At 52.4% G+C, this 13,989-nt stretch overlaps 5 protein-coding genes across 5 annotated transcripts; 2 read left to right on the forward strand and 3 right to left on the reverse strand.

Moving 5' to 3' along the window:
* Positions 1-1,246: 1,246 nt before the first annotated feature.
* Positions 1,247-1,504, forward strand: GCG54_00000489 (uncharacterized protein; the record flags this gene model as incomplete). Its single annotated transcript, XM_045400626.1, has 2 exons — positions 1,247-1,315; positions 1,370-1,504. 2 exons carry the CDS (start codon positions 1,247-1,249, stop codon positions 1,502-1,504), a joined length of 204 nt encoding a protein of 67 aa, XP_045263299.1.
* A 1,289-nt stretch (positions 1,505-2,793) lies between these two features.
* On the forward strand, positions 2,794-3,673 carry GCG54_00000490 (uncharacterized protein; the record flags this gene model as incomplete). The annotated part of the gene is made up of 2 exons (XM_045400627.1): positions 2,794-2,978; positions 3,037-3,673. The coding sequence occupies 2 exons, from the start codon at positions 2,794-2,796 to the stop codon at positions 3,671-3,673; spliced, it is 822 nt and encodes a 273-aa protein (XP_045263300.1).
* Positions 3,674-3,895: 222 nt separating this feature from the next.
* GCG54_00000491 (Amine oxidase [flavin-containing]) lies at positions 3,896-5,107 on the reverse strand (the record flags this gene model as incomplete). The annotated part of the gene is made up of 4 exons (XM_045400628.1): positions 3,896-4,116; positions 4,365-4,686; positions 4,918-4,939; positions 4,992-5,107. 4 exons carry the CDS (start codon positions 5,105-5,107, stop codon positions 3,896-3,898), a joined length of 681 nt encoding a protein of 226 aa, XP_045263301.1.
* An 803-nt stretch (positions 5,108-5,910) lies between these two features.
* On the reverse strand, positions 5,911-6,837 carry GCG54_00000492 (uncharacterized protein; the record flags this gene model as incomplete). Its single annotated transcript, XM_045400629.1, has 3 exons — positions 5,911-6,238; positions 6,292-6,652; positions 6,705-6,837. 3 exons carry the CDS (start codon positions 6,835-6,837, stop codon positions 5,911-5,913), a joined length of 822 nt encoding a protein of 273 aa, XP_045263302.1.
* Positions 6,838-10,796: 3,959 nt separating this feature from the next.
* Positions 10,797-11,939, reverse strand: GCG54_00000493 (Streptogrisin-C; the record flags this gene model as incomplete). Its single annotated transcript, XM_045400630.1, has 1 exon — positions 10,797-11,939. The coding sequence occupies one exon, from the start codon at positions 11,937-11,939 to the stop codon at positions 10,797-10,799; it is 1,143 nt and encodes a 380-aa protein (XP_045263303.1).
* Positions 11,940-13,989: the final 2,050 nt, after the last annotated feature.

Consider the following 13,989-nt stretch of genomic DNA (forward strand, 5'->3'; position numbering starts at 1 on the left):
GGCATCATGCTCAGTGCGCCCAAGTATACTAAAATAGGTACTCGGTCATATCCATGCCGGTGTAAAAGTGCTCATTGTCTTCGCTTCAGGACGTCATATCTTTAATGGGCTGATTTCTTTGCAGCAAAGGCCGATGGCTCTGGGCGTGGAGCCCAGTTGTTCGGACTGGCAACGTCGAAACATTCTACTTGCTTTTGTATTCTGGACTTGAAGAATCTCTTGAAAATGAAATCCCCGTCAATTGAAGGAATTTCCATCGAACTTCATTTTCTGTTGACCTGTTGATGCACCTGTTGTGAAAGACTTGGAGCAATCCGTTAGCTCTAATACGGGAAGCAAGGTATCACAACTTTTGGGCAGTTGGATAACGCGGAGTATCCCATCGCGTTTCGAGCTTCAGACGTTGTACATGCCGAACTGTGTTTGAGGTTGTAACTGCCACCTGCTATTCTCGGATTCTCGCAGGGGTTGCCATGATTCAACGGCCAGCCCAGGTTCAAACAAGCGATGCCACCCCATCCAACACCGTCACAGTCTGAAACTTGACCATCCGGCTATACCGATCAGCCCTATATTCAGCTGCCCGCCGCGCATTAAACATTTGGTTCACCGCCTGTCATCTGAAAAAGTGAATAAGAGTACCCAAACGGTTGGGGAAAGCAAATTTGTATGTGGGACGGGGACCTTCAATGACGGTAATTTTGCTTGTCTGTATCCTTGGTCAAAATGAGTGGAAAATCAGCGACGAACAGCTTGACGAAAGAAAACCCTGGATTTCAATTTGATTCAAGTAAAAACGAAACCGACTGATGTGCTGATCAGCAGAAGCTGATCCACTAATGCAGAAAGTCTGGAGGGAGAGCATCAGTCGCTTACTACATGTGCAGTGTGACGCTGGCCCATGCGGGTAGTTAAGCATACTATTAACCACTTGACACCTTTGAAGCCCACCAACGTCGATCATACTCCTCAAAGCTGGGGACAGCTGAGACGTCTCACGGCTCCCACTCAGATCTCCACGCCACTCAGCAGGAGACTCTCTCTCTTCCCTCAACACCAGTTGCTGCCATACTCAGTGAGGTAATCCAAAACTCTATATTACTTCCACGCTTCCACCCCAACTGATGCCGTTACTGGTTATTCATTCAGTCTTCTCACCTGCCTCACTCAATCAACTTCTATTCTCATCTGTTGCCGGTCGACCATTTTACCTTCGATAATCCACTTTTTCCAAGTCTCAGTCAAGATGCAGTTTTCCATCACTTCCATCGTCGTTACCCTCGCTGCCATGGCCTCGCTTGCAGCTGCCGCTCCGGTATGACACAGACTCAACTTTGATGCGGAGCCGAGTACTAATGTGCGACTCTAGCAACAAAATAACGCACGCGAGAACTTCAAGAACACCAAGTGCAAGAGCCAAGCATGCAAGGACTCTGTCGACTCCGGATGCCCTCTATCTAACATTAACTTTGTGCTTGGTGGCTGTGACGATCCCAGCTCCTAAACGGTCCATTAAGCTGCGTAGCACATGGAATATCTCGTCTCAACTGCTGTCTGACTAGAGGTTAGAGGATGAATAAAGAATGTTGAAGCTGATGTTATGCTTCTGGTGCACCCGGCTGCCGTGTTGATTAAACCTCGAAATGCATGGCTTTTAGCCTCCAAGAACGACCAATAACTGTCGCCATGTGACATACTAGGCTACAGAGCTTCACCTTGCTGACTGCCGTCGTCATTCCATTGGCCTATAGTCAGGTGACACTCGCGTGCGGCTACCGAGCTCAATACGAGTGGAGATTCAATGCGAAACCGGTCTTATCACGGCTCTTTGCCATAGCTCCGGATTGAAATTCGATTGCTTCCTTTTCGACGATCATAGGTTCTTGGCATTAGACACTCAGCGGGAAAAGTTTTTCAGCCACCTACGACATCACCACGTTCACCGGACACCGTGAGACCAGCCAGCATCTCTGAAGCCGGTGACGTTGTTGAGACACTTCCCAACAGTCAGGAAACTTCAACCGCGATTCTTCTAACCGGGCTAGCCGACGGTGGACCAAAATGCGGTTGCGCGGGAACGCGTGGGAAAAGTAAGCTTATCGCTCACGGACGCGCCTATTCTGGGCGCACGATCATGGAACCTGCCGAGCTCCTATCCAAATGAGCCAAGCCGCTCATTAGCGGGAGGCTTCAGCCGGCGCCGTGCCATCGGTGCGCAGCGCTATCCTCGAGGACACGAACAACAACAGCCAGGGTTCACGACCACGTTTTCGTGATCTACCTAATGTGAGTTTCCGTGGAGCCAGACCATTCAAGTCAGCGACCTGCCGGCTTGGTGCCTGGCAAAGCTTCTACCTCGAACTTTGGGCTGCGTATCCCAATTTTTGGCGGGTTGCCACTGCAGGGGCACTGATGCTTTTTCTTCTCCCACCGGATTGTTTTCCGTTCACCCATGTTCACGATGTGCGGTTCCGTGGCGGCGGTATGCATGTGCTCAAGGTAAGACGGCGGGGCCATGCGGTGTTTGCTTTTCCTCGTGGTTGCCGAGGCGCTACTCGGTCCCTTGCATCACACTTTGTTTTCTGGGAGGCAAGGAAATGATGAGCTCTGAGATTTTCATCATGGATATAATAAGGCCAGCGTAGTATCTGAATTCTTGAAAAGTTTTCAGACAGACAGGACAACAACTCCATCTTCACCTTCACTCTCTCAATCAAGGGACATCATCTGATACCCTGCTTCATTCTTTACATTTACCACATTCGTTCTATCAACACACTCACTTCTATCAAGATGAAGTTCTTCACCGTTGCCTCCCTCGCCGTCGCGGCCTCTGCTGCAGTTGTCGAGAATAAGTTTTGCAATGCCGACAACTGCCTTCGCGCCGTTAGAGCCACGCGTTTCGGAACTGCTACGATGGTCCTTCGTATGGCGGAATGTAGCTCATACCTTGCCGTCACTGAGACTCCCAAGCCATCGTAAGTTTCTTTTCGCTTGTCACGTCAAGCGGTGCAGAGCTTCAATTGACAATGACAGCACCACCTTTGTCACCGAGACAAGCCTCGAGACCATCACAGTGAACGCTACACGGACAATCTTCGACCGTGCCGTTGATACCCCGGCCTCCACCACCAAGAACATTCCCGCCTACGCAACTGCTTGCAAGAACGATGCCGCTTACCGCAGCGCTTGCTCATGCTTCGGTGCCACCGGCGTAACGACAACGGCCCCCATCCCGATCATAACTTCCACCATCTCTGTTGTCGCCACCACCACTGTTGGCCCCTTTGTCAACGCCACCCGCCCTGCCCTCGGCTGCAGCAACCCTTGGACCTGCGGTGACAAGACCATCCCCACCTGCTCTCTTGACAAGGCTGGCGAGAAGGGATGCGTCTGCTTCAGGACTGTCGAGGGCAGGGATGTCTGCGCTGTGCCCAACGACTGTCAGCCCTCCTGCAACACCACGAACGACTGCTCCGGTGGTGAGGTCTGCATCAAGCAGAGCTGCTGCTTGGGTGGCACCTGCATGAAGGTCGATGTTTGCTTGAACCAGATTCTGCCCAAGATGATGTTCAAGAAGCGCGCCGGAGCTGGTGCCTGGGTTAAGAGACAGGGGAAGTTTGACTTCTCAAAGCTCAGCTTGTTCCCTCACGATGCTAGCTTGGAGCAGTAGGAGTCATCCGTTGATGACTCCACCTAAGGGGAGATGACCGTGGCGAGCTCTTTTGAATATGTACATATGCGGATACCCTTCCAAACAGCAGACTTATAGACTTTTAAATATTTTCTATTGTTTAATTGCGGTTCTCGGCTACAACGTGCAATCTCTACCCACCGTTTTCTACGTTTTGTAAAACGGACACACCCCCAACCTACCCCCCTGGTATTGTCACATTCACTCCGCCAAGTCCGCGATGACTTCCTTTGCGCCCCTGATACCAGCTTGCACCGCCCCTTCCATATACCCTTTCCAGACCAAAGATGTCTCAGTTCCGATGAAATGTATGTGGCTTACGGGCTCACGCACAGCCTTTCCAGCGTCACTTGTCAAGACTCCTGGGCCCATGACTGGGCAAGGAGCTCCTCTCGCCCAGGGATCCTTTGTCCACTCCTTCTCTGAGATGTTGATTGGTTCAAGGATAGAGTTGACGCAACAGAGAGAAGGACCTTCTTGCACCGGTACATTTGGCCGGATCTGGTTAAATTAATACAGCCCCCGCCTGATTGAGTGATCTTGGATACCGGCATTGAGAGCTTGACTGCCCGTCGTTGAGACTTTCGGCAAGCCGGGTTGAGAATGTCTGATTTCCTAAAACCAGCATTAGCTCGCATTAAGTTTCCCGGAGTATACTCATATGACTTACCTTGGCGATTCCGCAAGTACTGAGCACCGTCTTTGAGGTCTGAGGAGATGTTCTCCAGTCCCGTTCCAGCTTTGATGTAGTCGATGACAGGCAGAGCACCAACTTCGCTGCTTTCAAGGCCAAGGCAGGCTCGAGACAGAACGTTCAAGACGACCGAACCAATGCCGTCTCCAATCTCCTTTTCTCCCAGCTCCGCGAGCGTGAGCAAATTGAGTCTCTTGGCATCGGGTCGTAACCACGGCTGCTCTGAATTAGAACAGTCCACGATAACAGCCGTCTGCCCAAAGGCGTCATAATGCTGCGCCTCTTGCTTATCGTCCAGCTACAGCATCCAGATTAGTGGTGCACAAATATCGCCTCAACGCAATAGCATGTGTTTGCGGACCATCATAGGCCTCTGTGACTTACTGGAAGGTGTGAAAGACTGTTTGATTAAAGACCCTGTCAATTGCGATGGCTTTGCTTCTGGAACTGCACTGACTTTTACCAAGCCGCCAACATTAAATAGTGTTTCTCATCAACGTCCCTTTGGTAGTGCATCTCACCGTCTTACTCCATTGCTCAAAGCCATAGGTCTAGGTCATGAAGTCCGCGGACTTCTTTCATGATGGGACGAAACTGTGTTACGCTGGCGTCTTGCTGATGCGTGGAACAAATCCGCCAACGAGCCCTTGGAACAAGGCGCCAAGATACGCCGGGATACGCCGGGATACGCCGGTGATAAGCGTGAGCACGTCGTTCATAGCAGATGGGTCAACGCCAAGAAGCACTGCGTACACAAGTCTTGGCAAAGCAATCTTTCGTACGCCGTCATGCTGCACCGTAGAAGCGGGACGAGAGGCGCCGTAAACGGCCCCACTTCAAGCCCGGTGCCGGGACATGGATCGGGTGCCGCGGCCTGCGGGGCGAATGCTTTTCTCTCTCTTCACCGCATATGCAGTTCAAATAGCGGGGGCGGAGAAATCCGCCATCACGTTTCACAGGGCCTGACATTTTATTCTCGTTCTTACGCATCATTTTGCGTCATTTTCAAAATAGGAGCGCCTCCTCCTTGCTCGCTGAGGGTCAACATCCGATTCCATCGTCTTGCAGTATTTTACCTAGTAACATAAAACGGAATAGATTGAACATCTATTCATGTGCAGATACCACTCGCTCCACCATCCCATCCAGACGAATCATGCGCAACTCATTCTGTAGCGACATTCCCTTTTGGCTAACGAAAGATGCCCAGTATTTTGCTCCGTTCCATTTCCTACCGTTGCATTCTTTCGGATGCTGTCGTGGTATTTGCCTCAAATTTTTGGTCAAGCTGCTTGGTTATTGTTCTGCAGCATAATGCAGCGACACTGGTAACATCGTACAGTATACATAAAAGGTTATTACATACAGGTGGATTAGTCTTCATTCAGCTACGGAAAAACATCCTAGCTGCGTCCTGTTTCTTTTCACAACATAGAATCATGCAACCACTTCAACGTGTGTACGCACTAAGCGAGCTTCCCGAGCTCAAAAACCACGTCTTCTTATCCTTAACACGTCATCTTCACGCCACTAGGGCACCGGCGATGGGAGGCGCTGCTGCTGCTGCGGGCTCAGCGGGAGCGGCAGGTGCAGCAGGAGCGGCGGGTTCGGCAGGAGCAGCGGGAGCAGCTGGGGCGGCAGCGGGAGCTTCGGCAGGGGGCGCGGCCGGAGCGGTAGCCGGAGGGGGGCCACCGCCGCCACCGCCAGCACCCTGTGCCGGGGCTGGGACAAAGGCAGCGTTTGCGAGAGGGATTTGACCAACAGCTCCGCCGACAACTGTCTTTCCATCGACGTTGGCCTTGGCGGCTGCTGCGAGCTTTGAGTACTGAACGACTTGTTGCGCGTTTGTGCTAATTCATGGTTAGCTTTCATGTCATACTAATTCGAGATGAGTGACACTCACGGGTTGATGACCAGCACCTGGCCCTCTTGACAGTGAGGCCCCGTGGCGCAGTACATGAACATCGTGGCGGTACTCGTAATCGGCATGTTGAACGTGCCAACCATCGCCTGGCCGTCCTTGAAAGGAATGTGTCCGCTGTGAATGGCGGTAGGCACCGTGTCCTGCAGCGGCTGGCATGCTGCACCCTCCGCGCTCTGCGTGACCGTGTGGTTGCCGTTGCTGAACTGGAACTGTACGACATCGCCGACCTGCGCCGTGATCAAGTTCGGTACGAAAGTATCCTGCGCTCCGCCGACCACTACCGGGATGAGTTGATTGCCTTGAGGAGTAGCCGGTGCAGCCGGTGCCGCTTGTCGCCTGACTGTGTGAAGTTGTCAGTTTTAGTCCTTCGTATCACATCCCGTGTCTCTTACTTCTGAAGGGTCGGTGAGGAACACCTCCCACCACAGTTCCATCAGGCGGGAAGGGATCTCTCTTGTTCAGCGGCTGCGGCATCGCGCTGACGGTGGCCGCTGCCATCAAGGCCCAAGCTGAAAGAACCCTCATATTGAAGCCGATCGCGGATCGAGAAGAATCGAAGGGAAAGTCCGAAGGAATGACTGAAGTGAACACTGCTCAGCAGTGACTCGCGCCTGGCTGATTAAAAAAAAGGGTAAATGACAGTAAATGCCGATCAAGAAAGAAAATCTCACGGCTTGTCCTCACTAGGAGGGACGGGATGAAGAGAAAGGAGTGAAGATGGAGACACAGGATGGTCAAGACCCAGATTCAAGTAACTCTAAATTTTGAATTATATTAGCTGCGGCGGAGGGCACATATTTGCATCCGAAAAAAGCGCGAAAGCCAAGACTCAAGAAGCCTTTTCCCGGGTTGACTAATGACTGATGAAATGCCGACACAGGGGGATGCCCGAGTGGAGGTTCTCCGGTGTCTCCTCGTACACGCACTGCAGAGTCAAGACCACGAAAGACGAACTCCTCCTCAACCCTCCCTCGCGCCAGATGGTTCAGGCTCGGCGTCATTGAGGCTCGTGCTGCCAAGATGTCTGATGATGTTCCGTGATGGTTTGAGGCTCTACTGGACGATTCCTCTTCGGGCAGTCGGAACCTCGCAGGGTGGGTGGCGATCTAGCGGGAGATCATGTCGATTGGATCGTCGCCGTCCCTTCTCTCCACCGAGGATCATGGGATGGCGTAAGTCTGCGTTTCCGAGTTGAGATGTCAGTGGGGCCGAAGTGGGCGGACGGATCCCGACGAGGAGAGCTTTCGCGCCCTTCTGGCGTTTCAAGTCGCCTTCAGGTCGTCTTTTTCGGCTTATGTGACGGGCCCCCTTCCCCCAAGAAGCCCAAGAAATACCAAGGAGCACATGGTTTTGGGCTGTTCTGGAGGGAGGGTATCCACCACCGAGACTGCGACGGCTTGTCAGTAGGAATGTCATGACATGATGACAGGCCTTGACAGCGCTCTCGTTCGGACTGTGCAGTCGGCACCTGCGTTCGGCAGGGCGCCAAGAGGCTTGAACTGTCCGCTTAGTCAGTCCCATTGGGTTGACGGCTGAAACGACAGCCCAGGATTGAGACGAAAGAGGACATTGAATCCATGCTTCGGTAACGTTCCGTAGCGCGCGGGCGCGTTCGACCACAATAAATGCTCCGCTGTCCTCGCCAAAAGTTGGGGGCCTCGCCAAAAGTTGAAAAACATCGACGGGTCCCAGGAAGATCTCTCTGAAAGATCGCCAGCCTCCGCGTATCAACCAGCTCGCACTTCTTGTTGGCAGTCTTGGTATGCCACGACGCCATTACGTCCACCTCTCGCACTTGCGACAGAGGCTGTGCTCTTGTCGATTCAAAACCAACAGTCTCCTCGCTCCTTGACCGTTTCTGCGTGTCGCTTCTGCCCCACAGCTTGACTTGCCAAGCAACTCATGGCCCTTGGTAAAATCTCGGGTTTTCCGCTCGGCCTTCGTTTTGTCTGTTCCTGTCGATCTGTGGGATGGTGAGGAGCACCCTGCGACAATTAGCGCCAGGCACAACCCATCAAGCCGAGCCTCAACGCATGATGCCGTCCCCCCCGAAAAGAAACTCTACTACGACGGCGCTTTGGATGAGAAGGTTTGTAAGCTAGACGCGCACTTTGCTTCATCCTCTACCGACATTCTCTACCGACAATCAGCTACAGCGAGGTCAGCATTGCCGGCCGGCTTGACCTGTTCAAGTCCGATGGATTTTCGTCCGAGTGGAGCATCTTCAAGACTGCAGACAGGTGTTGTAACCAACAGGAACACATTTGTAACAAGCAACCTCCTTGTCACGGAGGCCAGGGGCGCACCCATATTTTCCCCGGCGGCCGAAAAAACCGGCGCCGGTGTTGCTCCACTCCTGCCCTATGGGTCCGTCCTCGTCTGCCAATCGAGTTGATTCCGGAGATCGCGCATCACGAACAACATCATCGTCAATTCCATAAGCCGGAGGCGCATCTTAGGGGACATCAAGGTTCACCTTTTTTGCGCCCTAATTCTTTTACGGAATCTTCTTCTCTGTTAGCCGACGGGCGCTGCACAAATTTTTGATTCTCTATTTTCCAATTAGAATGCTGTTAGTTTGTGAAAGACGAACCAGCCCCGTATTCCATTCCTCCATATTCAACGCTGTGAAAAGTTATTTGCCCCAACTTCAAGAAAGGTTGTGACGCATGCTTCATTCGTCGTCTGCCTCATTTTCACTCTCTTGCCACATGCCAGAGATTACTGATCCCATGAGGCGCATTGCGTCAGATAATCCGACTTGGTGTGGTGGAGTCCTCCATGCTTTATGTTCGGTTCTACAAATCTAGCATAACCTTCTCCATACTGTTCTTGCTACCAATGCCACATCTTATCCCATCTCAAGTTTTCCACTGGTCCGAGGAACGTGTGCCCATTTCGCAATCAAGACAAAACATTGGGGCACAGGTTCTCGGAAACTGAGCTATCCGTTGTAGTAGGATGCTACAAAGATGCGATGACTGCCCTCAGGTAGATGGGCCAAGAATCCACTTCCAATGTTTACTGGGGGTTTCGTCCGGACCTGGCTGTAACATGTTTTCACTCTTATCTCTGGCTGACAAACCGAGCCTCCCATATGCAGGATGCCTCTGGCGGGACCCGAAGTTCGGCTGCTGCACCGCTTTCCAGCCCAACACAAAGCTCGACTATCAAAACATCAATCCAACATGTTGATTGCACTTTTAAACAGGTGCTGTAACGTCTGATGGCGCAGATACCCTCGTCTAATGCGACTATCAATCACTGTCTCTAAGAAAAAAGAGGTAGAGAGACGTCCGAATTTTTTGCTTACCAAGGTCAAACCACTACACATGTTTGGTGCTGAGCCACCATGTTTTCCTTGAGAAGAAACCAACCACACGCCAGCATAGCGATTCGTGAGTTTCCACGGCCGACAGTGATGCGAGTCGCTCTGGTGTCCATCTCAAAAGAGTTTGGCTATCCGGGCGGGTAGTGGGCAAATACGATAATAAGGACGACAACGACGACGAGAGTCAGGGAGAAAATAGAGATAGGGGCAACAGAAACGACAAGGGCGACAGGGACGACAGGGACGATGCGAATAATGAGATTTTCAATGTAAAATAAACTACAAGACCTAGCGTCATAGCCATCTGCCGGCTTAACTAGAGCTAGCCTCCCGGGCAAAGACTCATTCCAGAAACTGTGTGGTCAGATGCTGACCCCGTTATCGCAGTTGACGCAACCGCTGCAAGAAGAGGTTGAGCGCAAGAGAGATGATATATGAAGTCAAAGAATGCCTTTTCCCAATTATGGAGACTCATGCTGGATTAACCTCATAGACATATAGCTCCAATTGCTAAAGTTCGACCATCCACGCTTCTCATGATTCATCTTCACTTAGACTTGGCTTTACGGTTTGGGAAATACAGTTTCAATTACGTAATTGGACTTCATAAGTACGCTAAATATATCAATGAGGACTAAACGCCCTTTGCTCTGTCAAGCCAGACAGACATACATAGCTTACAATAGCAACAATGTCAATACCAACAATCAGAATGACACAGAGATGACGACACTATTAAGAATGAGAATAAAATCAACTAACACAGCAGCTAGGTAGATAACAATTGCAACAGATCCTTAACAAGTACAACTACATATCTGAAGAATTCCACGGGTTTCAACGACACTTACCTAGATTCATTTGTTTCAAATATCATTCTGAGCCACATGGCTTTGGTGAGTATTCGGAGGGAGCTCAGCGGAGCTTAATTTACAACAGAAGCATCACAGGAGAGTCAAGATATATATAGATCAAGTTTATTTACGTTATCTGACCAAAATATCGTTCCATAAGAATAAGATAAGTCATACTCTTCATACATAAAAAACATCCTTCATTGACCGTGGGTATGTCTGCTAGTCGTGCTTCGCCAAAGGCTCTCCAAAGATTAACTTCAGCTCAGGTGGTAGCGACGGCCGTGGCGAGAAGCCAATTAAGCCCTGACAAGGGTGAGGCCGTAGGTGGAGAGAATCTCGTTGACCGGCTGGAAGTAGGTGGTTCCGCCGGAAGAGCAGTCGCCGGAGCCTCCAGAGGTGACACCCTGGGCCTGGGCACCAGAGTAGAAAGAACCGCCAGAGTCACCGGGCTCGGCGCAGACACTGGTACGGGTGAGACCAGTGACACGGCCCTCTTGGTAGTTGACGGTAGCGCCGAGGGCGCCGACAGTGCCGCAGAAGACACCGGTGGTGGAGCCGGAGCGGCAGATGGAGGCACCGACAGCGGCAGCAGTGCTGCCGGAGACGGGGAGGTTGCCACGTCCGTAGCCGTCAATGTAGCCGGTGAGGGTGGTGCCGGAGACAGTGCGGATGTAGGACATGTCGGCGGAGCCGGGGAAGACGGAGCCGGAGAAGGTTCCGAGGGAGGCACCGGAGCTGGTGGTGGCAGTGGCACCGACGCTACCGCAGTGACCAGCGGAGACGAAACCGGTGGTGACAGAGAAACCGATGGAGCAACGGGCAGAGCGGTTGATGAGGTAGGCGTCACCACCGTAGACGGTGGCGAAGGTGGAGGGCATCGTGGAGACGGTGCGGACCTCGAACTCGCCGGCGGCAAGGCCGACCTTGGCAGCGAGCTCCTCGGCGTGGGCGGTGCTGCCCTCAAGAGCCTCAAGAACGAGCTTGTTGGCGGCAACGTCGACGTAGTAGGAGGCAATGCCGGAGTCGGCAGAGTTGGCGTCGCGGCGGGCGGCGGGCTCAGCGATGTCAATGCCGTCGAGGGCAGCCTTGGCGGACTCGAGCTTGGTGAGGTCGTTGGCAACAACAGTGGGGACGGCGCCAGCGTTGGTGATCTCGGAGGTCAGGGCCTCGTCGGTGACGGCAACGTTGACGGTGGTGCCGTCCTCGGAGATCCAGGCACCGGCGAACTTGGCACCAGCGGAGTTCTTGATGGACTCAATGACATCGGTGGAGCGCTGCTCGAAGGCAACACGAGCGTTGGCATCTCTGGCATCCAGACCGAAGTCGCGCTTCATGGCAGCGAGGATCTTGGGGTGGAGGCTGGTCGCGGCCTCGGTGGGAGCACCGTAGGCGACGGGGAGGACGACCGCGAGGAAAGAGAGGAACTTAGTGAGCTCCATGTCTGCTGACTTGCTGTAGACAACGAGTGGGTGAAAGAGGTCTTGATGTTGTGAGGAGGAGACAGTAAGTCAGATGAGTCCGATGCTGCTGCTGCTGAAGAAAGGAAATGTCAGACTGGAGGAGAAATCCATCCTTATTTATACACATCTTGATCATGATATCGTGACGAGCATCATGGTCATGTTGCCGCTGGCCAAAACAGAGGTCTACTTCGCCCCAGCCATCGTCAGATGCCTCCTTCCCAATACGCCTCAATCCGTTCTGCGATGTTACTGCAGATTCCCGTGAAATCACCAGGGCCTTCCTCAACAGGCACTTGAGAAGACAACCGACATGTGGTGTTACCGTGGGCTTCCTTAGTGTCAACAGGGCCTTCCTCAAAAGGCACCTGGAAAGCATCCGCCCCACGATGTCACAGTAGGATTAATCGGAAAGTCCCTAAAGGGCACCTCTGAAGACTGTCTACCCCGCGATGCAATGGCTTACAGCCGAATAGGAAGGAGTAGGTTAGAAGATATGGACCAGATTGCAGCATTTCATCGATAAGATGCTGCATCTCTTAGCTGGCAAAACGCGGCCAAGAACTCGCGCTTTTCGCGGGCTCCTCCGTTGGCTTTGGCAATATGCGAAGGCAAGTCCAGAGCATCGGCTTCGAGCCGGCTGTATCTTCGAATCTGGCAGGCGAGCGGTAACATGCCGGCCGGTGCCATTTCTAGCCATTTCTGGTGCGAGGACCGGACGATCGCCGCCCTCGACCTGCAAGATTAGGTCGGGTGGCCGGTAGCCGGCGCTAGCAGGAAATCTTATGTAGACCTCAGCCACTGGTCATGAGTTGCCAGCTTTGCGGAGAATGTTGCAATCCTCCTGCTGTCGGTAATATTCTTATGTAACTCGTACTTCAAGGCGGCCGGTAGTGGTATGCATGCCCGTTTACTTGGTCAGGAACACTCAGATGCACAACCGCCGAGGGGCAAGGCAGTTGTTATTCGCTACGGGCTCGGTCGGTCCTCTGTTCAGGAAGGTAGCATAGTCGTTGGCAGACCGAGCGTATTAGGAAGGCAGAGGCAGGCCGTGATGTGCGAGCCCCATGTAGAAGGTCGAGAACCGTGGTATGAAGGATGAGGTTCCTCGGTATTTCATTTCTCCACCTCTTATCCGATCGTGACGCCATCGTTGCCAAGGTGCGGAGAGCGCCAATCAATAACAAGCATTCTACACTAAATTCCCGGTGAAACCAGTTGAGAGCCTCGTTTAATAGGAACTCGGAGAAAAGGGCGGGTCCGTCGTTCTTGGCGTCAACTCGTGATAGGTTGGCTGGGCGCCAACCTGTCCGTCATTGTAACCCTACTATCTCTTGGCGTCTGACAAGCAACTTGCTTGATGGAAGGATACTGTTTGGATCAGGCGACTGGTGCCTAGAAACTCGAACCTTGATGGCTAGCAAGCAATCAAGTTATTCAGGATATCGTGGTCGACTAAGTCAGTCTGGGAACCCCGTGGGCAGAATTGCTTGATGATAACATTCCAACAAAATATGTTGAAATTGTTGCATTCAAGTGTTGCAGCAATGGAGGAAGCTAATTGACGAGGCCTGATGCATCGGAATCTTAGCGTCCAAAAGCTTTTGAGTTATCGTTGGGTTAGCCGTCGAGATTTGCACAAATTTCGGTGTCGCGTTGTCGCCTTCGTTGCAATTTTAGTCGTCTTTTTGCCAGCTACACTGGCCCTCATGGTCCGCAACATTCACTCGGCGTCAGAGCTTGGCATCTAAGGAAAATACCTCAATCTCTTCCTAATTGACGTCGGAAGAGCCTGCTAGACATTGTGCGGGATGGGCCGCCAGCCAACGAGAGTTTGTTCGATGAACAGCTTAACCGGCTGGCCATCGCTGAAGAGGAAGGTGGCGTGATCGTCCTTGACGTGGATGAATTCAGGGAAATGTCGCCGGCGCCTATTGTGTCCCACTTGGAATGACTGCGCGCGAGGCAGGTGGTGGGAGGCCAAACAGCTGTGACATCTTCGACTTGGTACCCACAACACTGGACTCAC

The sequence above is a fragment of the Colletotrichum gloeosporioides genome (genome assembly GCF_011800055.1).
Source record: "Colletotrichum gloeosporioides strain Lc1 chromosome Unknown consensus_50, whole genome shotgun sequence".
NCBI lineage: Eukaryota > Fungi > Ascomycota > Sordariomycetes > Glomerellales > Glomerellaceae > Colletotrichum > Colletotrichum gloeosporioides.